This window comes from Manis pentadactyla, chromosome 12, assembly GCF_030020395.1.
Source record: "Manis pentadactyla isolate mManPen7 chromosome 12, mManPen7.hap1, whole genome shotgun sequence".
In the NCBI taxonomy this organism is placed as follows: domain Eukaryota; kingdom Metazoa; phylum Chordata; class Mammalia; order Pholidota; family Manidae; genus Manis; species Manis pentadactyla.
Genome location: NC_080030.1, coordinates 36718815 through 36745603, shown reverse-complemented (window position 1 = coordinate 36745603; position 26789 = coordinate 36718815). Strand labels below are relative to the sequence as shown.

Sequence of the window (26789 nt, the reverse complement as noted above, 5' to 3'; positions counted from 1 at the left end):
CTGTAAATCATTTATTACTTATTTCCAAAAATACCCGTCTGGCTCTTTTTTTCCAAGAACTTTTTCTGGTTGGCGTCTGAATTTTCTGGGCTTCTGGTATGTTCTCTGGAGATGGTCAGTTCTGATCATCTGTTGTTGAAATGTGTTGCTTCATGGGTCCATTGGTGGGACAGTGAATCTTGTTTTAAAGACATATACTATGTGTATTTGCAGAAGTGTGCAGAAATTATTGTGGCCCACCTTGGCTACTTGAATTACACTCAGTACACGGTGATCGTGGGATTTGAACGCCTGGAACGGCCCATTAAGGAAATGAACTTCACAGTAAGTATACCAGTTGACCTCAGATTATTTCTATGGCTCTTTTATTTAGCTCCCATTCTTCTGTTGAATGATTGAAATAAATAACAGAATTGAAATATTGTTATTTTGGACAGTGGAAGACAATTAGAGGAAAACCACCATTTTTTAAGTACATGGAACCAAGAACAGCTTAAAGGAACAGCATGTAGTTCGAACATCTCCATGGTGTTCTGAGATTTGCAGCAGAGAGCAGAATAGCCCTCCAGCTGGAGAAAATTAAGAGGTTACCCAGTGTACCCTCCTAGGTGGGCAGAACCCCCTTCTCCAACCCCTATGAGTGATGTCTAGACCTTGCCAGAACCCCTGGGGAGGTGCTGGTGCTGCTCTTGGACAGCCTGCAGAGTTGTGTGACTCTAAGTGTTAGACGCCCCTGGCGTGTCCATCTGAAATCAACAAGGAGGTTGATCTTTCTGTCTGTGGATTTGTCTAATAGAGACATTTCATATGAATGGAATGACACAAATATGTGGTCTTGGGCAGATGACTTCTTTGACTAAGCATAGTGTTTTCAAACCTTTGCTGTTGGGGGCCTCGGTACTTCATTCTTTTGCTAAAAATTCAGTTTCACTGATGGGTATCCTACATTTTGTGTATCAGTTCATTAGTTAATGGGCATTTGGGTTGTTTCCATTTTTTTAGTTTCTCTAAGTAATGATGCTATGAACATTCACGTACAGGTTTTATCTGGACTTACCAGTACAGTTTGCGGAGAGCTTTGGCATGTAGGCACCCTTTCTCCCTCAACACGTGGCACCTTTTGTTACATTAGGACCACATTTTCCCCCATGTTTTGTCTCTAGACTACCCAAAATGAATTTCATTCTTTATCTACCTGACAGCCCTACAGAGAGTTGAAGATGGCTGTCTCATCCCCTTCAAGGTTTATCCTTTCCTTCACATAGCCCTGGCTGTGACTTGCGTACCCCTCGAGCTCCAGGCTTGCTTCCTGGCCCCCCCAAGGCAGCCTATCCAGTGGGGCGGGGGCTCCCGTGTGGAAGGAGCTAGCTAGCGGCCCTCCAGGTGTTAGTGGAGCCAGACAGCCGGTCCTCTGGCAGCCTTGTCACCTCTCGGCTGTGTTCTGCCAACTGGTAAAGACCACTTGGACTTTTTCCTCCATGACTGCTGTTAAGTCTGGGTTCTTTTCATTCTCTGCTTCTGTGGTTGGTTTCTAACAATTTGTAAACAATGCTCAGATATTACACTTTGCTCTTGAATTTCTTCAAAGTGGTTTTGGCTTCTTGCTCCATCCTGTCCTGATCTTTTGAGTCTGAATCTGGATTCTGTTCTTTTGTGAGTGATTTCCTAAAGATTTGTCCTCAGAAACTCTGATCAGCGTCCTGCCAGTGTCCTCACGTTCATGATGCAGAGGTTGAATGCTGGTAGGGCCTGGGACAGATGCCTTAAGCTTAGGCACAGTGTCCTGCCCTGTGCTAGCCATCTGTGCTTTAGACTTGCTATTGCAGAATCGTTCAGAATCAAGAATGCAGAAAGGAAAGAGCACCATGTTTCTCGAACAAAGGACCTCTCTTTCTGTCATCTTTATTGGAACATCATCCCCTAAAAGCCTTGAATCAAAGTTCCCATTAGTTTCCCCACAGGCTTTGGCTCACCCTGACCCTGTGACCTGGGTTTGGGCCCCTGTTTGATTTGGTTTTAGTTATGGTTCTCTCCTTCCATTTCTTGTCTCTGTTTACATTTCCTCTTAAACTTACTCCTAAATAATTGGATACATACTTCAGACAAACTTGGTACATGTCATTCCACCATTGCTAGTAGAAGGCAGGTGATGTGACCTCACTGTAGGACTCAACGAGGAAGCCACCATATGAACAGCTCCCCTCGAATTCTGCCAATAGCCGGAGCTGCATTTTCAGTAGCGTTCTCCAGCATCCAGAGAGCTAATGCATAAGGCCCTGGCAACTTTTGAGGGAATATCACCGATGATTTTCCTATGTTTTTCGTACATTCCTATGTTGCAGTACCCAGCACAGTCCTGGCTATTAGGTTTGTGATAAATACTTACTAGTTGAACTGAAGAACACCATAGCACTTCACAAATTCAGAAATTCAGGTAGCCAACAGACTTAGGAAATGATGTTTATCTCAATTATAAACCAAAGAATTAGAGAATGCAAGAAGGAATATCTTTTTTTAAACCTATCAAACTGGCAAATGGTAAAAATCTGAGACAACATCTGAGGTTGGTGAAATTCAATAGCACAAGTCCTTTCATGCAGGTTAACGAGGGTGTAAATCGAGTTAGACTGTGGGGACAGTTTGGCAGTATACCAAATCCCCCATGGGCATATTATTTTTGACCTAATAATTTTATTTCTAGGTATTTATTATAATGAAATAATTAGAAATGTACACAAATATTTATGTTCAAACGTGGTCTCCATAGCAGGAAGTTAGGAGCAATCTATTTCATTAGTAGAGTTCTGATTAAATAAATAAATTAGTTCTTTAGCTCTTAAAATAAACTATTCACAAAATAGGATAGGTAGCACAAACCACATATTGATTTAAAAAAGAAGGAGAAAGTATATAACTAAAATGTAATATCAGGAAACCTGTCTAAAAGGCTATCTCTGAGTGGTGGGCTTAATGTTCAATTTCTTTTTAATTTATACTTTTCATAATCAACATTTATTACCTTTATAATCAGAAAATTATTTTTTCCAAGACAACATATTTTTAAAGGGAAGTCCAAGAAGCCATTTTCTCTGAGAATTTCATTTATTGAAGAGCTACCTCAGTGAATCATAATATAGCATATATCTACAGCTTGTGTAGAGATGCCTTAAGAAATTAGAACCTTACGCAAAGCGTTTCTGTGTCTTTTATAAAATTGCCATTGAAGGCAGTATCTATTATGTTGTGAACTCTGATCTAAACCTCCAAACAAAGTTCCTTTTGACCATCATTATAACTCCTTTTATTAGACAATCAAAGCTATATAACTTAACACATGTCTCTTGGTATGAGCTGCTGGAAATTTCAGAAATAAGTTTTATGCTGAATTGTAGTAATTACTAACATTCTGGTACTACTAACATTCCGGTAAAGAATTCTGCTGTAATTACCCTCTTTACAATTCTCATTTTTAAAAACCTTTAAAATCTTTCTAACTAATCTCACTTATTATAGGCTGCCTTCATTTCTTTTTAGAAGCAAACAAAGTATAATGAATAAAATATATTTAAGAAATATTTTGGTAATACTGCTACACAACTGCCAGAATGACTATATGAAAAAATTTTAAAAGGCAAAGTTGGCAAGGATGTCGGGCAACCAGAGTTCTTGCACCCTATTAGTGAACGTGTAAATTGGTGCAATAGACATACACATGTATTGACTAAAAGACATGCATTCAAATGTTCATATCATAGCAGCACAATTCTTAATAAGCTACAAACTGTGGACTACCCATCAGCAGTAGAGTGAATGCACAAATTGGATCGTATTCCTTCAGTGGCATATTATGTGCACTGAGAATGACCAATTACAGCTATGTGCGTGCAACATTAAGGGTGGCCTCAGAAGCATAATATCAAATGAAATAAGCCAAATAAAAAATAGAACATAGTGTATGATTCCATTTACATTACAAAAATGGGCAAAATGGGTTTGTGCTGTCAAGTCAGGATTAGTTGTTAACTCTTGGGCAGGTTAGGGACTTGAAGGGGGCATGGAGGGGCTTCTGGGGTGCTGTCCTGTAGTTTTTTTTTTTTTAAGATAATTATTTTTTATTGAAGGGTAGTTGACGCACAGTATTACATTACATTAGTTTCAAGTGTACAACACAGTGATAAAACATTTATATACATAATTCTAGGTTCCAGCTATCACCCTACCAAGCTGTTACAATATCTTGACTATATTCCTTATGCTATACATTACATCCCAGTTACTTATTTATTTTACCATTGGAAGTCTGTCCTTTTTTTTTTTTTTTTTTTTTTTTTTGAGGGCATCTCTCATATTTATTGATCAAATGGTTGTTAACGACAATAAAATTCTGTATAGGGGGGTCAATGCTCAATGCACAATCATTAATCCACCCCAAGCCTAATTTTCATCAGTCTCCAATCTTCTGAGGCATAACAAACAAGTTCTTACATGGAGAACAAATTCTTACATAATGAATAAGTTACATAGTGAACAGTACAAGGGCAGTCATCACAGAAACTTTCGGTTTTGCTCATGCATTATGAACTCTAAACAGTCAGTTCAAATATGAATACTCATTTGGTTTTTATACTTGATTTATATGTGGATACATTTCTCTATTATTCTTATTTGTAATAAAATGCTGAAGTGGTAGGTAGATACAAGATAAAGGTAGAAAACATAGTTTAGTGTTGTAAGAGAGCAAATGTAGATGATCAGGTGTGTGCCTGTAGACTATGTGTTAATCCAAGCTAGACAAGGGCAATAAAACATCCACGTATGCAGAAGATTTCTCTCAGAACGGGGGGGTGAGGTTCTAAGCCTCACCTCTGTTGATCCCCATTTTCTCACCTGATGGCCCCGCTGCGACTGTGCCTGTCTTAGGTTGTTCCTCCCTTGAGGAATCTTACCCGTCTCTGGCTAACCAGTCATCTTCCGGGGCCATACAGGGAAATGTAAAGTTGGTAAGTGAGAGAGAAGCCTTATTGTTTGAAATGGTTAGCTTTTTATTTCTTTGCATATTTATGCCCTGTAGCTTCTATGCCCAGCATTTGTCTTGAGGTATCTTTACCACTTGGAAGAATTATGATACTCGGTAAATTTGATATGAGGCACGAATTCTATTTAAGGGTTGTAATTAGGAAGGAAGAAGAAAAGCTATAGAAGTAGCAGGCGGAAGAAAACATGGGAAGATTGATTATTTCTTTGACATATCTTCTTGTAGAGTAACTTCAGCATGTATAGGTTTTAAGCTACTACTTAAATTGCGCACACACATTAACATAATAGGAGTATAGTTACATAACCAAAGCATATCTGTAATTACCAGCCATCTCCAGTGAAACCAAGAAAACCAGTTAGGCACCTTAGGCATTTCTGAAAACTTATCTATGATATGGTGGATATTGTCCAACTGAACTTGAACAGTCTGAGAGAAATCAGACAAATTAAAACAACCCATTCCTGGGGAATGTTCACATCCCTTATGTTCTTTTAACAGTGAATAGTCTGTAGTTGTAAGATTTTGGAGCGCTAGAACTTGTACTTCTCCTAATTCTTGGTTGAGTTCCAACAGTATAGATCCAGTCAAATTTGTTGTTTTACTGTATGCACAGGCCAGCTTAGATATCTCCTTCATTCCCATGGCAAGTCCAGGAACTGGTGGGATGAGTGCATCTACAGCTGTAGCAGTGCATGGATCTTTGTTGGGGTTTCTTGATGATCATCTTCTGGCATGAGACTTCCAGAGAGTGCAGATGTTGGAAGTTCTCTTTCATATCGTATCTTAGTTCATTTTCGGGGTAGCCCAATTAGGCTTTGATCTTCTGTATAAACGCAAACAGACCGTTTGCCTACACTTGTATATGCCCTTTATACCCTTGTGTAGAACTCATTGGAGGTTACCACACAGGAACTGTCCTTTTTGTTTGTTTGTTTGTTTTGCTTTGTTTTGTTTTGTTTTTGGTATCACTAATCTACACTTACATGAAGAATATTATGTTTACTAGGCTCTCCCCTATATCAGGTCTCCCCTATAAACCCCTTTACAGTCACTGTCCATCAGCATAGCAAAATGTTGTAGAATGACTACTTGCCTTCTCTGTGTTGTACAGCCCTCCCTTTTCTCTACCTCCCCATGCATGCTAATCTTAATACCCCCCTACTTCTCCCCCCCTTATCCCTCCCTACCCACCCATCCTCCCCAGTCCCTTTCCCTTTGGTACCTGTTAGTCCATTGTTGAGTTCTGTGATTCTGGTGCTGTTTTGTTCCTTCAGTTTTTCCTTTGTTCTTATATTCCACAGATAAGTGAAATCATTTGGTATTTCTCTTTCTCCGCTTGGCTTGTTTCACTGAGCATAATACCCTCCAGCTCCATCCATGTTGCTGCAAATGGTTGGATTTGCCCTTTTCTTATGGCTGAGTAGTATTCCATTGTGTATATGTACCACATCTTCTTTATCCATTCATCTATCGATGGATATTTAGGTTGCTTCCAATTCTTGGCGATTATAAATAGTGCTGTGATAAACATAGGGGTGCACTGATCTTTCTCATACTTGATTGCTGCATTCTTAGGGTAAATTCCTAGGAGTGCAATTCCTGGGTCAAATGGTAAGTCTGTTTTGAGCATTTTGATGTACCTCCATACTGCTTTCCACAATGGTTGAACTAACTTACATTCCCACCAGCAGCGTAGGAGGGGTCCCCTTTCTCCACAGACTCGCTAACATTTGTTGTTGTTTGTCTTTTGGATGGCAGCCATCCTTACTGGTGTGAGGTGATACCTCATTGTAGTTTTAATTTGCATTTCTCTGATAATTAGCGATGTGGAGCATCTTTTCATGTGTCTGTTGGCCATCTGTATTTCTTTTTTGGAGAACTGTCTGTTCAGTTCCTCTGCCCATTTTTTAATTGGGTTATTTGTTTTTTGTTTGTTGAGGCGTGTGAGCTCTTTATATATTCTGGACGTCAAGCCTTTATCGGATGTGTCATTTTCAAATATATTCTCCCATACTGTAGGGATACTTTTAGTTCTATTGATGGTGTCTTTTGCTGTACAGAAGCTTTTCAGCTTAATGTAGTCCCACGTACTCATTTTTGCTGTTGTTTTCCTTGCCCGGGGAGATATGTTCAAGAAGAGGTCACTCATGTTTATGTCTAAGAGGTTCTTGCCTATGTTTTCTTCCAAGAGTTTAATGGTTTCATGACTTACATTCAGGTCTTTGATCCATTTTGAGTTTACTTTTGTATATGGGGTTAGACAATGGTCCAGTTTCATTCTCCTACATGTAGCTGTCCAGTTTTGCCAGCACCATCTGTTGAAGAGACTGTCATTTTGCCATTGTATGTCCATGGCTCCTTTATCAAATATTAATTGACCATATATGTCTGGGTTAATGTCTGGATTCTCTAGTCTGTTCCATTGGTCTGTGGCTCTGCTCTTGTGCCAGTACCAAATTGTCTTGATTACTATGGCTTTATAGTAGAGGTTGAAGTTGGGGAGTGAGATGCCCCCTACTTTATTCTTCTTTCTCAGGATTGCTTTGGCTATTCGGGGTCTTTGGTGGTTCCATATGAATTTTTGAATTATTTGTTCCAGTTCATTGAAGAATGTTGCTGGTAGTTTCATAGGGATTGCATCAAATCTGTATATTGCTTTGGGCAGGATGGCCATTTTGACGATAATTAATTCTTCCTAGCCACGAGCATGGGATGAGTTTCCATCTGTTAGTGTCCCCTTTAATTTATCTTAAGAGTGACTTGTAGTTTTCAGAGTATAAGTCTTTCACTTCTTTGGTTAGGTTTATTCCTAGGTATTTTATTTTTTTTGATGCAATTGTGAATGGAGTTGTTTTCCTGATTTCTCTTTCTGTTGGTTCATTGTTAGTATATAGGAAAGCCACAGATTTCTGTGTGTTGATTTTGTATCCTGCAACTTTGCTGTATTCCGATATCAGTTCTAGTAGTTTTGGGGTGGAGTCTTTAGGGTTTTTTATGTACAGTATCATGTCATCTCCAAGTAGTGACAGTTTAACTTCTTCTTTACCAATCTGGATTCCTTGTATTTCTTTGTTTTGTCTGATTGCCGTGGCTAGGACCTCCAGTACTATGTTAAATAACAGTGGAGAGAGTGGGCATCCCTGTCTAGTTCCCGATCTCAGAGGAAATGCTTTCAGCTTCTCGCTGTTCAATATGATGTTGGCTGTGGGTTTATCATAGATGGCCTTTATTATGTTGAGGTACTTGCCCTCTATTCCCATTTTGCTGAGAGTTTTTATCATGAATGGACGTTGAACTTTGTCAAATGCTTTTTCAGCATCTATGGAGATGATCATGTGGTTTTTGTCTTTCTTTTTGTTGATGTGGTGGATGATGTTGATGGACTTTCGAATGTTGTACCATCCTTGCATCCCTGGAATGAATCCCACTTGGTCATGGTGTATGATCCTTTTGATGTATTTTTGAATTCGGTTTGCTAATATTTTGTTGAGTATTTTTGCATCTATGTTCATCAGGGATATTGGTCTGTAGTTTTCTTTTTTGGTGGGCTCTTTGCCTGGTTTTGGTATTAGGGTGATGTTAGCTTCATAGAATGAGTTTGGGAGTATCCCCTCCTCCTCTATTTTTTGGAAAACTTTAAGGAGAATGGGTATTATGTCTTCCCTGTATGTCTGATAAAATTCCGAGGTAAATCCATCTGGCCCGGGGGTTTTGTTCTTTGGTAGTTTTTTGATTACCGCTTCAATTTCGTTGCTGGTGATTGGTCTGTTTAGATTTTCTGTTTCTTCCTGGGTCAATCTTGGAAGGTTGTATTTTTCTAGGAAGTTGTCCATTTCTCCTAGGTTTCCCAGCTTGTTAGCATATAGGTTTTCATAGTATTCTCTAATAATTCTTTGTATTTCTGTGGGGTCCGTCGTAATTTTTCCTTTCTCGTTTCTGATACTGTTGATTTGTGTTGACTCTCTTTTCTTCTTAATAAGTCTGGCTAGAGGCTTGTCTATTTTGTTTATTTTCTCGAAGAACCAGCTCTTGGTTTCATTGATTTTTGCTATTGGTTTTTTCTTCTCAATTTTATTTATTTCTTCTCTGATCTTTATTATGTCCCTCCTTCTGCTGACCTTAGGCCTCATCTGTTCTTCTTTTTCCAATTTCGATAATTGTGACGTTAGACCATTCATTTGGGATTTCTCTTCCTTTTTTAAATATGCTTGGATTGCTCTATACTTTCCTCTTAAGACTGCTTTTGCTGCGTCCCACAGAAGTTGGGGCTTAGTGTTGTTGTTGTCATTTGTTTCCATATATTGCTGGATCTCCATTTTGATTTGGTGATTGATCCATTCATTATTTAGGAGCGTGTTGTTAAGCATCCATGTGTTTGTGAGCCTCTTTGCTTTCTTTGTACAGTTTGTTTCAATTCTTATGCCTTTGTGGTCTGAAAAGTTGGTTGGTAGGATTTCAATCTTTTGGACTTTGCTGAGGCTCTTTTTGTGGGCTAGTATGTGGTCTATTCTGGAGAATGTTCCATGTGCACTTGAGAAGAATGTATATCCTGTTGCTTTTGGATGTAGAGTTCTATAGATGTCTATTAGGTTCATCTGCTCTACTGTGTTGTTCAGTGCTTCTGTGTCCTTACTTATTTTCTGCCCGGTGGATCTATCCTTTGGGGTGAGTGGTGTGTTGAAGTCTCCTAGAATGAATGCATTGCAGTCTATTTCCCCCTTTAGTTCTGTTAGTATTTGTTTCACATATGCTTGTGCTCCTGTGTTGGGTGCATATATATTTAGAATGGTTATATCCTCTTGTTGGACTGAGCCCTTTATCATTATTTAGTGTCCTTCTTTAGCTCTTGTTACTTTCTTTGTTTTGAAGTCTATTTTGTCTGATATTAGTACTGCAACCCCTGCTTTCTTCTCGCTGTTGTTTGCCTGAAATATGTTTTTCCATCCCTTGACTTTTAGTCTGTACATGTCTTTGGGTTTGAGGCGAGTTTCTTGTAAGCAGCATATAGATGGGTCTTGCTTTTTTATCCATTCTGTTACTCTGTGTCTTTTGATTGGTGCATTCAACCCATTAACATTTAGGGTGACTATTGAAAGGTATGTACTTATTGCTATTGCAGGCTTTAAATTCGTGGTTACCAAAGGTTCAAGTTTAGCCTCTTTAGTATCTTACTGCCTAACTTAGCTCGCTTATTGAGCTGTTATATACACTGTCTGGAGATTCTTTTCTTCTCTCCCTTCTTGTTCCTCCTCCTCGATTCTTCGTATGTTGGGTGTTTTGTGCTGTGCTCTTTCTAGGAGTGCTCCCATCTAGAGCAGTCCCTGTAAGATGTTCTGTAGAGGTGGTTTGTGGAAAGCAAATTCCCTCAGTTTTTGTTTGTCTGGGAATTGTTTAATCCCACCGTCATATTTGAATGATAGTCGTGCTGGATACAGTATCCTTGGTTCAAGGCCCTTCTGTTTCATTGTATTAAATATATCATGCCATTCTCTTCTGGTCTGTAGGGTTTCTGTTGAGAAATCTGATGTTAGCCTGATGGGTTTCCCTTTATAGGTGACCTTTTTCTCTCTAGCTGCCTTTAACATTCTTTCCTTGTCCTTGATCTTTGCCATTTTAATTATTATGTGTCTTGGTGTTGTCCTTCTTGGATCCTTTCTGTTGGGGGTTCTGTGTATTTCCGTGGTCTGTTCGATTATTTCCTCCCCCAGTTTGGGGAAGTTTTCAGGAATTATTTCTTCTAAGGTACTTTCTATCTCTTTTCCTCTCTCTTCTTCTTCTGGGACCCCTATAATACGGATATTGTTCCTTTTGGATTGGTCACACAGTTCTCTTAATATTGTTTCATTCCTGGAGATCCTTTTGTCTCTCTCTATGTCAGCTTCTATGCGTTCCTGTTCTCTGATTTCAGTTCCATCAATGGCCTCTTGCATTCTATCCATTCTGCTTATAAACCCTTCCAGAGTTTGTTTCATTTCTGCGATCTCCTTTCTGGCATCTGTGATCTCCCTCTGGACTTCATCCCATTTCTCTTGCGTATTTCTCTGCATCTCTGTCAGTATGTTTATGATTCTTATTTTGAATTCTTTTTCAGGAAGACTGGTTAGGTCTGTCTCCTTCTCTGGTGTTGTCTCTGTGCTCTTTGTCTACCTGTAGCTTTGCCTTTTCATGGTGATAGGAATAGTTTGCAGAGCTGGGACGAGTGACGGCTGGAAGGACTTCCTTTCTTGTTGGTTTGTGGCCCTCCTCTCCTGGGAGAACAGCGACCTATAGTGGCTTGTGCTGGGTAATTGCGCGCAGACAGGGTTTCTGCTTCCTGCCCGGCTGCTATGGAGTTAATCTCCGCTGTTGCTGTGGGCGTGGCCTGGCTCGGGCAGCTACTCCAAAGTGGTGGAGTCGCGTTGGAGCAGGAGCGGCTGGGAGGCTATTTATCTCCGTAAGGGGCCTCCCTGCTCCCTGCAGCCCAGGGGTTAGGGTGCCCAGAGATCCCCGGATTCCCTACCTCTGGATTAAGTGTCCCGCCCTGCCCCTTTAAGACTTCCAAAAAGCACCCGCCAAAACAAAACAACGACCACCAAAAAAATAAAAATAAAAAATTTTTTTTTAATTAAAAAAAAAAAGGTGGTCGCTCGTTTTTCTTTATTCTCCGGTGCCAGCCTCGGGCCTCTGCTCACCGGTCTTGCTGCCCTGTTTCCCTAGTATTGGGGTCCCTATCCCTTTAAGACTTCCAAAAAGTGCTCCCAAAACAAAAGAGCAAAAAAGCAAAAAAAAAAAGAAAATGGTCACGCGCTTTTCTTATGCCCTCTGTTGCCCAGCCTCCAGTGCCTGCTCACTGTTCTTGCTGCCCTGTTTTCCTAGTATCGAGGGCCCTGCACTCTGGCCCGGATGGCTGGGGCTGGGTGTTTAGCAGTCCTGGGCTCCGTCTCCCTCCCGCTCTGCCTATTCTTCTCCGACCGGAGTTGGGGGGATGGGCGCTCAGCTCCCGCCCGGCCGGGGCTTGTATCTTACCCCCTTCGCGAGTTGCTGGGTTCTCTCAGGTGCGGATGTGGTCCGGATATTGTCCTGTGTCCTCTGGTCTTTATTCTAGGAAGGGTTGTCTTTGTTATATTTTCATAGATATATGTTGTTTTGGGAGGAGATTTCCGCTGCTCTACTCACGCCGCCATCTTCCGCCCCTCCCCCCTGTAGTTTCTTGATCATAATGCTGTTTACCAGTGCGCTGGGTTGGTGGCGGTTCACTGAGCTGTGTACACCCAGGACACGCACTCAGTCACTTGCTCCGTTGCTGTCTCTGATGTGCATATGCAGTGCAGTGTAGACTTTAGACACTGCAGGTTCCTTTTTACTGTCATTTTCTCCTGAGCATTGCGAGCACCTTTTCTGTACACATCTCATCAGCTCCCTGTGTGTGCTCAGGGCTGACCTGGGCATTTTTCTTTGTAAGGGCTCCTCAGGTCGATTCTTGAGTGACACTCTGTAGCCAGGCTATTCACATTTCATTTCTTCCTATTTCTCCCTCAGCCACAACCTTTCCCTGGGGGCTGAGATTAAACAACAGCCCATGTCCCTCATCCTTCTGTTTTCCACCTGGGGGCGTCCTCTGGCCCCCCAGCGAATGGAGAAGGCTGGCAGGCGGTGAAGTGCCGAGCAGCTTCTCAGATCATCCCTGATCGATTTTTCTCATAGAGCAAATGCAGGCACACAGGTCAGGCTCTTCCCCCCGCAGATATTTCTGTACAGTAGCTTTCACGTTGGTTTTCCAGTCTTGGGAACCTAGCTGGGGACCCAGTTCCCTGGGGTTGCTTGTTCCTGCCCGGGGTGCCGCGAGCAGTGCTGACTGAGCAGCCTGCACACTGACACCCCACCCTGTGTGTTCCCATGGCTTTCTTATTTAGAGGACTCTGAGGATGTCATAGAACATTTGTTCTCCACCAAAAAATTAGTCCACTCCTGGAGACATTTTTTCTGATTTTATTTTCAGTTCAGTTCATGCTTGCACAGGATTTGACGTCATGTTTGCTTGCAGATAGCCAGAGTAGGTGCCTAACAAATGTTGAGTGAATGAATGAAGAACTGCATCAAACCCTGTTGATTTTAACCAGAAAGAAATGGCCCAGGGTGTCCCAAATGTCAATTCCTGGTATGGCAGGGGCCTGTCTCTGAAAGGACAGAGGCGGCTTTGTGAAAGCCAAAGGACCTTGATGTAAGAGCTAGTGAATGGGTTGGTAGCTCTTAAAAGTTCACAATAAACGTTTAAAGCCTGAATGTTTACTGGAATTTTAATCTGTTTCCTTTTACATTTTAATTTCAGCAACAAAAGCTATTTACTTCTACTTTTTAATTTCAAGTTTGCTTTCTGGCACTTAAAAATAAATGCATAAATAAGAACTCCTTTCCCATAGATGTTGGTGCATACAGTGGCCTCTGTGCTAATTATGGTGCTGGTGCTGGCCCAGGCACCAGCCAGCTGTTTGACAGCATCCCTGTGGCCCTTGCTCCTCCAGCGCTAGCATCACTGGAGCCATGGTGCCCGAAGGCTGCTGTCTATCATGGAGGGGCTGAGGCCCTGTTCTCCAAGCTTTGCACATCCTTCTCGGGCTTACTCAAGGGAAAAGACAGTTTTCAAGCCCTTGACAGAAGTGAATGCCAGACTGAGCCTCAGGAACACAACGGTGATTCTTAGCTACTCTAACAAAGGCAGTGTCACAGAGAGAAGTCATGTGTGCAGACGGCTCCCCTGGATCAGGACAGGCAGGCAGGTGCAAGAGGAGGCGGGGAAGCCTGGGCTGCACGGGATGAGGTCTTGAGTGCCTGTGTGCATCAGTTGTCAGCTCAGCACTTGCGGCCCAATTCTGAAAGCCATAACTCAGCATTATCTTTCTCCTCCTCCCTCCCATTAACTCACATTGTAGAAATAAAAGACAAGTTTTAGGTTTAGCTCTAGTTTATTGAATAAAACATTGTTTCCTAGTGGTAATTTTTAAGTGAGTGTGTTGTTTCACACTGCTATGACAGAATCTTAACCAGAATCCCTCTCCCCCATGGGAGTCCATGGTTATTTTCTTAAGAGTTATAGTCCCTTGAGGGTAAAAAAATATATACTTAATTCACTGTTACTTTAAACATATTTTGTGAATTTTTTTCTAATGACTTTTTTTCTTTTCTTGATTAGGCCTTAGAATCTTTTTTTCAACTAAGATATGTATTCTGGTTTTGTCTATTTGAATACTGTGTTCAAATCAACACTCTCCCATTGAGGCTCTCACCAATTACTCTTCATTTGTAATAGCAAATGATACAGTCATAAAATTTAAATACTATAGCAATAATCATAATAATTGTATTATGTTTTGGATTTATAATAGCAGCTTTATTTGCTGAACTTTAGCGGTTTGCCAGGCACTGTGCTAAGCTTTTTATAAGTGTCATCTTATTTAAATAAATAGTATGATAGTTTAAAAGTAAGTAACAGTATCCCCATTTTATCAATGAGAAATCTGAGGTTTAATGAAGTTAAGTCAGTTGCTCAGCGACTTCTAGTCGCTTCACATCCTTGTCAGCACTTGGTATGGTCAGTGTTTTTAATTTTGGCCATTTTAACAGGTGTGTAGGGGTATTGCACTGTGGTTTTAATTTACAATACTTTGAAAATGTCTTGTGGCTTGCATTTTTCTAACAAATCTATCCTTTGTCATTTATAATGCTACTCCTCCCTTCTTGCCTCCTCTACCCCCACTTTTTAAGATTTTTCTCTTATTTAAACACTTTGATTATGGTGTTCCTTGGTGTACTTCTCTCCATATTTCTTGAACTTAAGGTTCATTGAGCCTCTTGGATTTATAAGTTTATAGTTTTCATCAAATTTGGAAAAATATTAGCCATTATTTCTTCAAATATTTTCCCTCTCCTCCTCCTCTGTCCCCACCCTGCCCCCCGCAAGAAATCCAAGAACTCCAAATGTACATCTGTTAGGCTACTAGGAGTTACCTCACAGCTTGCTGATGCTCTGTTTATTTTTTTTTCTCTGTGCCACTTTAGAGTGTTTCTGTTGCTGTGTCTTTATGTCCACTAATGTGTGCTGTGCTGCTGGTACTTTCCGAATCTCTACTTCACATAATCAGGCTTTCCTCTAGCTTCTTGATATCCTTATGTGCTACTTCTGTCAACTGTGGTTTCTGGGTCAGTTTTGATTGATTAGTTTTTTCCTCCTTAAGGTTTTACTGGATAAGGGTCCACTGCCTGATGTGTACCGTAAGCCAAACACAGGACACTGGCTTCTGCAAAAGAAAAAGGCTTTCACTGCAAGGTGGCTGAGCAAGGAGATGGGAGGCTAGCTCAAATCTGTCTCTCAGAACTCGGGTGGAGTACAGAATGCATATACACAAGGTTTATGCATATTTAGCCTGGGTTCGTGAAATTAACAAAGTTGAGACAGGACTTTCTCCTGTGAGCCTGGCCCCTGTGTAGCATGTTAACATGTTACTGCATACACTGAATGTTCAAAAAACGGTGGCTAAGCGTGCCCAGGGCAGAGACTTCATAAAGTGATGAAGGAAAGGTGACTTGAGGCTCTTGGGGGCTATCTCTGTGCAGGTCTCCAGTCTTGTTTAGGCTGATTCCAGGTGAAGTTGCAGCTTCCCACAGCTCCCTGACTCCTATTGGCTCTGAAAAAACAAGCCTGACATTTTGTTACTGTTCTTTTCACCTCCAGCTCCAATTCAAATGAACCCTGTGGGGTATGGCTTTCATATGGGGTAGTCCATATTTTCTTGCTTTTTTGTATGTCTGTTATTTTTTATTCAATGCCAAACATTACTGATTGTTAGATTTTGAATTCCTATAAGTGTTTTTGAACTTTGTTCTTGGATGTTGTAAAGTTGCTTGGAAACAGTTTGATCTTTTTAGGCCTTGCTTTTAAAACTTTGCTAGATGGGACCCAAGCAGCATGAAGTCTAAAGCTATTTTTTCCCCCCTCCTGAGGGAAAAATGGAGAATGCTACCCAATGCCTCTGGGGTCATGTATTTTTCTGCCTGTGGGAATGGGCATTGTGGCCAGCCCTCTTTTCCTGGCCTGGGGCGGTTTAGTCACACTCACTCTCTGATCAGTGTTCAGGTGAAGACAGGAGGGACCACCTTTGGCAGGTGTTGGAGTGTGCTCTCTGTTCAGCTCTTCTGGTACGCTGCCCTGTGATGTGGCTGGATTGTCTTCTGGGACTCCCAGCCGTGTGTCACGATGCAGGTGACCAAGACGCTCCTCCTGGGCTTCCCCATGGGTGGGGGCAACCGGGCAGTGCATCTCCTTTCCATCAGCCAGAGGTTATTATACTTCATGGCCCAGTGTCTTACTGTGTGTGTGTGTCTGTCTTCAGTGTTTCAGGCAGGTAAGGTGAATCTAGTGTCTGTAACTATCTGTTCTGAAGCGGATTTTTAAAATTGCTCAGATGATTTTAACTCAGCGCGCTCAGCTGATGAGGCACGTGGCTAGTGTAGCACAGTTTTCCGGGCTCTGGTGATGAATCCGGCTTGGGACTGAGGTTGGACACGCTGCCTTCTGCCTGCCATCAGCACAGGGTGCCCATGTCCTTGACTCTGTCAGTTGTAGACTTGATATAAGTGAACCTACTCAGCATGAGAACTGGCAACTCTAATTCATTGTACATTTTTACTCTCAGATCCATATTTCTATGATTCACTTAATCTTTTTTTAACACAGTCTACCTACTCGCATTTTTGCATCTTTAAAAAAATCTGTTACTTTTAATGGAAAATATGGCTTTTTCTAGTAAAGAGATTGACAGTGTTGAGTTTTGATAATTAGATTTAAAAGTCAAATGTTCTTATTGCAATTATAGAATATCTTCCAGGTTCATTATTAGTGAACACCATTTAAAACTATTTTCAACTCTTGGTAATTAAGATGTTCAAAGTGTGTGTTCTTAAATATAAAAATGAAATACACTAAATGTTAAAATTGTAGAACATGTAAGAAAGTGTAAGAAACATTTTAAATTACCTGTAGTCTCAATGTTAGAGATAACTATTATTAATAATTGGTTGTACTTTCGTTTAGGTGAATTTTTTTTTCAAATTGTTTTCCTGCTTTCCATTTTAGTGGAAGACTTATGACCCTGCATTTTCCCAGTTGGAAATTTGGTTCCGATTTGTCTTTGTGGTGCTTACCTTCATTGTCACCGTGAGTACCATTCCCCTGCCAGACTGTGTCAGAATCCTAACAAGGACAAGGTTAGTTTATGAATTATGACTATCAAAGTGTGAGCTGCATGGGAGATTTATCTGAACTCAGAGACACTCCATCCAGTGGGCCGACCTGATCTTACTTCCTATTCCACCTGTCTGCTAGGATGTTTCTGTGCACAAAGAATGATGTGCTATCTTCTAGTCAGGACTCCTGTATGGTCTAAGAGAAATTACAAATCACTGACTTTTAAGTAAATTCCCATCACTGTCAAATTCCATGTAGCCTGTGTGGAAGGAATTCTGCCTTGTTGGGATACTTTCTTTGAGTGTTCCTACAGCACTTTCTGGGGTTTTTACATTTGGAAAATTGTATCAGTCTTTGATCTTTTTCAGGAAGAAGGCCACAGGTGAGTGCGTTTGGAAGTGCAGGCATTGGCTTATTCAGGATGCAGGCACAGTGCCCACAAGCACACTGTGACTTTGGGGGAAATGCTCACTCTTAAAGCACAGTCCCCAAGAGGACCAGTGAAGATGGGAATTTATAGATTGGTGGAAGAGGAGGTGTGCCTGACTTAGTGACTCACACTATCTGAAGGGTGATGTCCTGTCCATTAGCTTACCCCACGCTGATGCAGAGGGTGTGACATGTAAGAGAAACATCTAAACATTTGCAGCAGTGGCCACTCTGCCTGCACCCAAGGGCACTTGGCGCTTCACAGATTAACCATATGCAGAAGGATGAGAGTTTGTGGGAGACGTGGGAGAAGGGCCGATGGCGGTGACCTGGGACCTGGGTGTGGACAGAGGGTGGGGACACAGCCTCTAGCATATGCAGAGAGCTGGGGATGGAGGTCTCAGGCCATGTCAGGGCTTCCTCCGGGTAACTTGCTGAAGCCAAGGGGAGAACTGCCTTTTATATTTGGTCAGCCAGAAACCCTTGCTGTTACAGGTGCCTGGAGTGCTGCACTCTGAGACCCAAAGAGCTGGCATTCAGGGCCCTATGTTCTTAAACAAGAGAAATGGGCCTAAACCTATCAGGCTGAGAGAAATGGACCATTAGTCCAGGAAGTCCAAATTGCCCAGAAACTTACTGGCTTATATTCAGTTACAGAAAAACAAAAGACAAAAACTCTAGGCCTAAAAACCACAAATTGTGTAAGGTTTGAAAGCAGTTAAAAGAAACTTCAGGGGGTGTTTGAAAATAAACACATCCTCTGACCATGGTTGGTTATAAGCCTCATTCCTTCGGCTTTTCCTCTGGGAGCTCTGGTGCCCTCCTTGGAAGCAGTGCCGCCTGTAAATGTTGCACTGCTGAGAGTGTATGGCCTGTGCCCCAGGGAGGGTGGTTGTGCTCTGGGCTGCTCTGTGGGAGCCAGCCTGACAGGCAGCCTGCCCAGGAGGGGTGGGAAGGAGGGTGCTTTTCCCTTTTGTACAGGGATTTTAGCCCTTACATTCCTGGCCCCCTCCTGCCCCTGTCAGTGCAGCTTGTGACCATCTGACCCTTTGCTCTAATTCACCATCTCATCTCAGTTGGCACTGGTGGTCTCAGTCAGCTCAATGAGGGGTTAACTCAGAGGCAGTGGTGGCACCTAGACTATCGACTTGGGAAGACTTAACATAATACCAAGCAGGGTGCCAGCAGAGACAGTAACTGAGGCCCTGGTGTGGTTTGCAGTGCCTGTTCGCACATTCCCTCCGGAAGTTTTCCATGCGGGACTGGGGGATTGAGCAGAAATGGATGTCCATCCTGTTGCCTCTGCTGCTACTTTACAACGGTAGGTGCCATTTTTACTCTGGAGCTTTCCCCTTTAAGACTCAGACCTGGAAGACACCCTGGAGGGGACCTCGCCCCAGTTTCCAGAAGAGGCTGGGGACCCTGAAGGAACAGGTGGGCGTGCCCCACGCAGCATGAGTGGGCTGCATGGGGATGCGGCAGATGGCTGGCAGCTCTCACATGTAAGTGAGTAAGTGATGCTTTGGTAGCTAAAACCTGGAAGGGTTGCCCACTCAGCCGACTTGGAACTTGGCTGCAGGTGGCAAACACTGCCGTCTGTTTCTCTCCACCACTCCAGAAAGCATTTGCTTCCAGAGCCGCGGCATTGGGATTCCCAGGCCTGCCGAGAGGAGCGGGCGGTGGGAGCAGACGGCACTCTGTAACGATCACTGGAGCAATCTGTTCACGGGCTTTTAGGCTTTCTGAAAAACAAAATAGCCTTTAGTTCACTGCCCTGCCTTTGGCTCTGAGCAGGGAGACAGCGATCATGAGCTCTCTTCCCCGCCGAGGGGACGGGCTGCCTCCCATCAGGCCCTTCTGCCTTGTCTTTCCAGACCCGTTCTTCCCCCTCTCCTTTCTGGTGAACAGCTGGTTCCCAGGCATGCTGGACGACCTCTTTCAGTCTGTGTTCCTGTGCGCCTTGCTGCTCTTCTGGCTGTGTGTGTACCACGGGATACGGGTTCAGGTGAGCCCTCCGCACCACCGTGGGGATCAGACTCGGTCCTGCATGATCCTGCAGTTTCAAACGGGTCTGACAATCCTTAAGGTGAATGTGTCCTTGAGAACTGCTTCAGCGTCATGGTCAGCAGGAGAGTATATGCTGTGTAGAAGTGATTTAAGTATCTGTGTGGTCTATTAGGGGTTAATGATTTGCTGGAATTCCTAATTTCTCTGTTTCTTACTTTTTGTGTTTTAGGGAGAAAGGAAGTGTTTGACTTTCTATTTGCCTAAATTCTTAATTGTTGGACTGCTGTGGTTGGCTTCTGTTACACTAGGAATATGGCAGACGTGAGTAATTTTATTGTGTGTGAAACTTTTTCTGATGGAAAGTTTTTGACAAAGGTCAACAGTTCCAGTCTTAACTGTAGTTTCGTGAACCATCCAGAAAGGAATCTGTCACCCAGTGTTTTAGGACTTGGTAGTGTAAATTATACTGAGGATTCTTTTTTTTTTTTCAATGGCATGTATAGATATACATACACAATTCTTCTAGTCTAAGATGGAAAATGAAAAAGACTGTGTCACGTAGATTTTTTCTTCAGAGAGGTGAAGGCTGCCTTTGTAGGAATGATGCTCAGGCCGGCTCCTAGCTCACTGCTGCCCACCGGCTGTTTTGAGTTTCTCCTTTGGCTTCTATCTATAAATTTCCCATCCTTACACCTGCTCCCTAGGCTCTTCTTTATTAGTGTTTTTGTCCTTCTATAAAATGGTGCCGCTGCAGAAGCCTGATGTAGTAGCAGCCTGATTCACTCAACTAAGATTCTCTGCAGAACTGAGTTCCATTTCAGGGATGTGATTCTGGCACCTGCACGCCTGGTTTCCTGGCACAGCAATGATAGGACTTAGGTTACATCTCCTCCACTTCCCTCTCCCTGCCTGCCCATCTCTCAGCCACCTAGTTTCATTTAGAGTGAGTTTTGTGGAAGTTTGCAGTTTACTTTTATAGCTTTCTTTGTGAATTCATCTATTTCCAGTGCCCATGTGTGCCATTGAAAAGGTGCCTGGAAAGAGCTCTTAAAATTACAAGAAAAATAGGAAAGGGATTTTCATAATGAAGATACAGCAACTTCACAATACTGATGACCAGGACAGTTAAGTTAGTGGTATTGTGTGGGTTTTCTATGTGAGATTTAGGATTTCTCTTAAATTTAGGATTACTTATTAAAAATCTTTTATTGTTGTTTAGCAAGTAGTTTATGTCAATAACTTGAAAAAAATCCAAATGAAAGTATAAAATAAAAAGGAAACTAGTTATTAATCTCTAATTTTTTACTAACATCCCATTTTTAGGGTTAATGAATTACACGATCCAACGTACCAATATCGAGTTGACACAGGAAATTTTCAGGTAAGTGTTATTAATGATGCCTGAAGTTGTTTTTTTTAATGCTGTTTTAAAAAATATACTGAATTGTGTAACCTAAATTGTGCTGTTGATAAGCTTATAGTAACTGGCTATTTGGGAAAGACTAGTAGAAAGTTTATGGGAGGAAAATTTAGGAAAATGTATTTGAGTAGTGTGAAAAATAAACTTTTCAAAGCTATGTTGCTGCTGCCAGTCCTTAGTTTATGGGTGAAGTGCCAGGGCACAGAGGGTGTATCAAATTTTAGGAACATCATAGAACAACAATGAAAACATTTTTGTTTGTTTGATTCTCTATAGCAGTTAAGTGTCCAGTGAATGAGTGATAGGGACAGGGCTGGCTTCAGGGGCCTGTCAGCCCTTAGCACAGGGTCTGGTGCCTGGGTGATGCTCTGCTATCGCCATCCTAACATTATGCACTTTTTGACAAGGGTACAGCATTTGCATTTTGCACAGAGGCCCACACATGGCAGTGGGCCCTGAGCGTGGCTTTCTCCTGACTCACCAGGTTTATCAGGTCCCTCCCTGCGCAGCTCGCTCCTGGGCTCTGCATGGGTGGGCTGCGTGCCCAGGAGCAGAGGGGCCCGCTGGGGCCATGTTCTCAGTGCTGGGCAGTCCCGAAGGCACAAAGTTGAGTCCTGTCCTTGGATGACATCCGGCATTTCTGTGTGTCACTTTGCAGAGTTTCTGGTGAAGTAGTAAAATCTGGTTCTTTGTGGGAATGGCCTCTGAGAAAGAGGGAACTCTGGTGAGTGATGATTTGTTGGGAAGATGTTTCGCTTGCGTTGAGACTGTGTGTGCCCCAGGAGACAGTGTCAGTGCCTGGTTCTTAGCGGAAATCCTGCCGGCAGGGGAGTGCCGCAGCTTCCCATTGCTTCTGTGAGGAGTTGTGGATGTGTGCCCTGTGAGCAGCACGCCCTGGCCTTGGCCCTCAAGGACCATGTGACCTCGCGGGGGCCCGGGGGGGGGGGGGGGGGGGGGTTAGGGTGGGGAGCCCAGAGGGCCAAGACCAGTGTCCCAAGGGCAGCACCAGCGTGTCCTGTGGGCTCTGGGCCTAAGCAGGGGAAGGTGGCATCTGTTTGTGTTTTGTCCTTTCCCACTAGTCTTCTGATGCCCTAATTATTTCTGGGGGCGCGGTGTTGCACCTTACACTGTGGAGAAGGGCGAGGGGCGTTCCAGGTTGGGGCGGAGACCCCCTTGCCAAGAGGTGCGGAGCAAGAGAGCCCCATCAGGAGGAGCGGGCGGTGCTGAGCTCCAGAGGACGTCTGGACGCCACAGGGCCTCCTCAGGAGGCTTCTGGGGTTGGGCCCTGAAGGGAGGGAGGGGGAGGAACTGCTCTCACCTTCTCAGGGAAGAGCTGGTGACAGATCACATGGGAGGCTGTCGGTGGAGTGTAATTACCCGGTTTGGATAAAATAATAGAAATTCATCCACTCTACTGTTATGGGAGCTTTTGTCCGGTACCATCCCCTCATTTTTCACTCGAGGAAACTGAGGGGCTGCGGGTGGGGGGGTCTTGCCCCAGGAGTTCAGAGGCACAGGCTAGTGCCCCAGTCTCTGCAGGCCTGAGCTAGTGCGGGTCTGCTCCCGCCCCCATCCTTTCTTTTTCATCTGCAAAATGGGGGTAATGATGGGTCCCTCTGTGGAGAACAGGCTTGAGACAAGGAGCCGGCAGCACTTGGGCAGGGCCAGCTCTGGGGACTCGGCCAGGCAGCCGTCACCCTGGCTGTGGCCGCCTGTCCCTTCTCAGTCAGGTGGTGGGAAGCCAGCCATGTGGGACGGGAAGCCTCTCAGCCCCCACAGCTTCCGTCTGTTCCTAAAGGCAACACTGAAATGAGAGACTTGCAGGAAGCTGAGGCAGGCTAGGGCCCCTGGCGGAGGTAGTGAAAACCCTTTATTCTACCCTGAGGAAAGCACAGGTCCTGACGAGGCAAGAGCTGGCTCCCAGCTCCGTGGCCAGCGGTCAGCACTCCGTCCTTCGGTCACAGGGCATCCTGGCTCTGCAGGAGAGAGAAGGGCTGGGAGGGGTGGGGCAGGCACTCCTCTCCCCCTGTGGAGCCTGGCTGTCACCTGCCTTCTGTGTCCTGGCTTCTCACCTCGGAGGAAAGTCCGCTTGTTTTTCCTGTGATCAAACTTGGGAATCATGCAGTGCCTTCTAGAGGGTCTAGGTCAGTCCCCTCAGTTCCCAGATAAGGACACCGAGGTCCAGAAAGGCCGAGACCTCCCTGAGGCTTTCTGTGGGTCCAGTCCAGCGTCCTCTTTGACACATGCCACCGTTCTTGAGCAGGGCAGGCCGGGCCCCAGCTGTGGGGGGAGGACACAGGACAGCCCCGCCATTCCTGGCCTCCTGCCCTGTCCTGGCCTGGGCTCGGAGCCTTACTGTCACCAGAGGAGTCTGTGTTCCTGCTTATCTGATAGGCAGGGGCTGGGGTGGGTCTCCCGGGTGTGCCGTGGAGAGCGCAGGAGGTTGGGCCCGGGGAGGCAGAGAGGGAGCACTGGGAGAGCTCTTGTTCTGGGCAGGGGAGCGGCCTTTGGGGTTCTGTGTCCTGTTCGGAAGGCTGCTGTTCCTGCTGAGGCTGGTGCTGGAAGGAGACACAGCTCTGAGGCCTGCTCGTCCTTAGCCTCCCACCCTGTTCCATTCTAGGGGATAAAGGTTTTCTTCATGGTGGTGGCAGCTGTATACATCTTGTACCTCCTGTTCCTGATAGTGCGGGCCTGCTCCGAGCTCCGCCACATGCCTTACATAGGTGAGCTCCCCTTCACAGACACCCGGGGCAGGGTGGGCCAGGAGTGGACTTCACATGGCGGGAGGAGTGGCTGGAGCCCACCAAGCAAGTGGCCTGGCCTGGGCAGGGAAGACCAGGGGCTCGCCCCATTCCCTCAGGCTGGGGACCAGCACCTTCGGCCTGGAGGAGCCACGCAGGGCTGAGTGGGTTGCTCCGGGCCATTTGGACAGTGCCTTGGGCCAGCACTGGAGGGAGGCCTCGCGGGGAAACCGGCTGGGGCCCTGGGTGCCCCTGTGCCATGGGACCTGCCTGGATCCTTTCAGAATCACCCCCTGCAGAGGAGCCAGCCAAGGGGGTTTTCTAGTTTGTGTCAGGACACGTCACCTGATCTTATGGGGTCCAAAGTTAACCCAGTCTGTCACTACCAAGTGGTAATGGCCATGGCCTTGCTGGGAACCCGCCTGGGCTCTGTGGAGGAGAAGCAGCTTCAGGTATGAACATGTGTCAAGTCCAGAGGGAAGAGGGGTTTGATTCAGGAAGTTTTGCTTAATTTTTTACTTTATTTTTAAGATCTCTGAAATGAGAGTGGAATTTACTTTCAAGGTGGTTTAATGGGAATATTTATTTCCTTTTCAGATCTCAGGTTAAAATTTTTGACTGCATTGACTTTTGTAGTGCTCGTGATTAGGTAAGAAGACTTTATTTCTTGAAAGAAGCAATGCTGTGAATTTTTATTTTACTATCATGAACATCTTTTTTCCCCTCTTGCAGAGTTAATATGGGGGTACTTTTAGCCAAATCCGTTCATTGGGTTAGAGTGCCTCTTCCCAGTGCGCACGGTGGCCGAGGGCACATGTTTTGGTGTAAATAGCCAGGGGAACGAAAAGCATGAACTAAAAGCACACATCCCAGTGCTGGCTCATTACCTGCTCTGACATTTGCTATGAAGGTGTGGCAGCCACAGTCAAACACGACTGGAGTGCCTCACAGTGCCCTTGGCACCTGGGATCCTTTTGATGCTCCAAGGGCAGGACTCTCAGCAGGAGGTGCTTTTGTGGAAATTCAGACAACACATGTTGCTGACCCACACATGCTTGTGCCCCATGGGGCAGGAGGGCTGCGCAGCGAGGGAGGCTGGGCCTGAAGGCGTCTGCGGGAGCAGGCTAGGGCCCCGGGGCTGCCAAGGTGCCTGGTGGGGGTGTTGCTGAGCATGCCCAGGAAGTTGTTTCTCTGAATGAATTCCAGATCGTTGTTTGGTTGTTCATAGTTTGTCTCTTTCACCTGAAATCAAAACCCACAGAGAAAAGAACTTGAGTTGTTTGCATTTTTTTCTTGGTTGTTTGGATGGCAAATAAATGGCTGTCAGCCCTTTTCCTTGGTGTGAGTCATACAGGGACTCTGAGAGGCTGGTTTTCCAGGCCGGCGTCCAGCTTCGTTCTCCACCTCTGCAGGAGTGCCCGGCACTGCTCATCGTCTGTGGACTCAGCAGGGACTTTGAAATGTTTCTAATGCACCTGAAAATGGTGTGTTGCTGAGCCCCTCCCTCCAGCGCTGGTGCGCACGCCCCACTTCTCACGCACACCTCCTCAGGGCCCTCCCGCGTTCCCCCCGTCCCTGCTCCCCAGTCTGCAGTCGGGAGCTACTGTCCCCTTGTAGCACCTCTGTGTGGCCTGCCTTAGGGGCTGTAGGCTTCTGTCATCTTTCTGCATGTGTTTCAGTGGGGTTCGGTCCTTACCTAACAGATAGTCACTGCCGGCCCACCTGGTAAACAGGGAGAGGGCTCCCTCTGTGTCATGGCATTTATATTCCAGTGGAGGAAGATGGTGATAAATAAGTAAATAAATGACATCAGCCCTTCAGTGAAACTAAAACAGACATATGACAATGGGAGGCCGGACATGGCTGCCTTATTTGGGGTGGGCAGGGACCATCTCTCTGAGGAGGTGCCATTTGGCCTTGGGCTGAAGAAGGAGCCCTAAAAATATACAGGGCTGGTCAGGCAAACAGCGGGGAGGGCATGTGGCTTGGGGAGTAGGAGGGACAGCATTGTCATTGGAGGTGAGGATGTGAGGGAGGGTGGCTTCCGGAGAGGTCAGGCTGGCCTGCAGGTCACTGTGGAGGAGTCTGGGCTTTGTTTTATGATGGGAGCCCTTCGGAGGGATTTGAGCCGTGAGGGGAAGGGGTCTGATTATATTTTTATGGGCAATCACTGGCTGCATGTGGAGATGGACCCTGGGGAGAGGAGCTGGCAGTGAGGGCCAGCTGGGGGCCGAGGGCTCCGTGTTAGCAGACCCTCTCTTACCACGGGTGTCACAGGCAGGTGTTTGAACAGAGGCATATTGCCCCTCACCGTAAGTCCCCGTGCCTCAGGAGGGGCAGTAGGACTAGAAGTGGGCTTCCCTCAGGGTGGTTGGTGATCTAGTGTGGGAGTTGGTCCTGAAAACATAATCTTAGGCCGTGGGAGAAGGGAAGGAGGACACGCCGAGGGGCTGTGTCAGAGCTCCTGATTCGAGGCCCACCTGGTCCATGTCAGGCAGCTGATTCTGTCCCAGTAGCTGGCCCTCTGGGATCTGAGACAAAAAGCCCCGTGGCAGGGTTGTGTGTGCATACATGTATGGTCTCCATGCAGAAATCATGGAAAATAGACTGCAGGTATTAGCAGGGTGGCTGTAACCAGTTACGGAGCATGTGCCTTTTCTTCAAGTACTTTTACACTTTTTCCCCTTTCTCCCAGCATCGTCATCCTTTATTTGAGGTTTGGAGCACAGGTGTTACAAGACAATTTCGTGGCTGAACTGTCAACTCACTACCAGAATTATATCCTTTTAATGGGAGCCGCAGGCTTCAGGGATGCTTCATGTGGAGGGGTTAGCGTTCAGGTCTGTGAGTGTGAAGAAGGGGCAGGTCCCGGCACCACGGCACCACGGCACCTGGCAGCCTGGCCTGCCTGCACCCAGTGTGAGTGTTCCCATC

At 44.8% G+C, this 26789-nt stretch overlaps 1 protein-coding gene across 5 annotated transcripts in view; it reads left to right on the top strand.

Moving 5' to 3' along the window:
- TMEM181 (transmembrane protein 181) overlaps positions 1-26789 on the top strand; it is a 72621-nt gene that overhangs the window by 40230 nt on the left and 5602 nt on the right. For all 5 annotated transcript variants that reach the window (XM_036886801.2, XM_036886803.2, XM_036886802.2 and 2 more), the window contains 9 exons: positions 214-324; positions 17148-17228; positions 18909-19008; positions 19562-19692; positions 19924-20015; positions 21018-21075; positions 23735-23837; positions 24453-24504; positions 26551-26633. In XM_036886801.2, coding sequence (XP_036742696.2) covers positions 214-324; positions 17148-17228; positions 18909-19008; positions 19562-19692; positions 19924-20015; positions 21018-21075; positions 23735-23837; positions 24453-24504; positions 26551-26633 — 811 coding nt within the window. The remainder of the gene's footprint in view (positions 1-213; positions 325-17147; positions 17229-18908; positions 19009-19561; positions 19693-19923; positions 20016-21017; positions 21076-23734; positions 23838-24452; positions 24505-26550; positions 26634-26789) is intronic.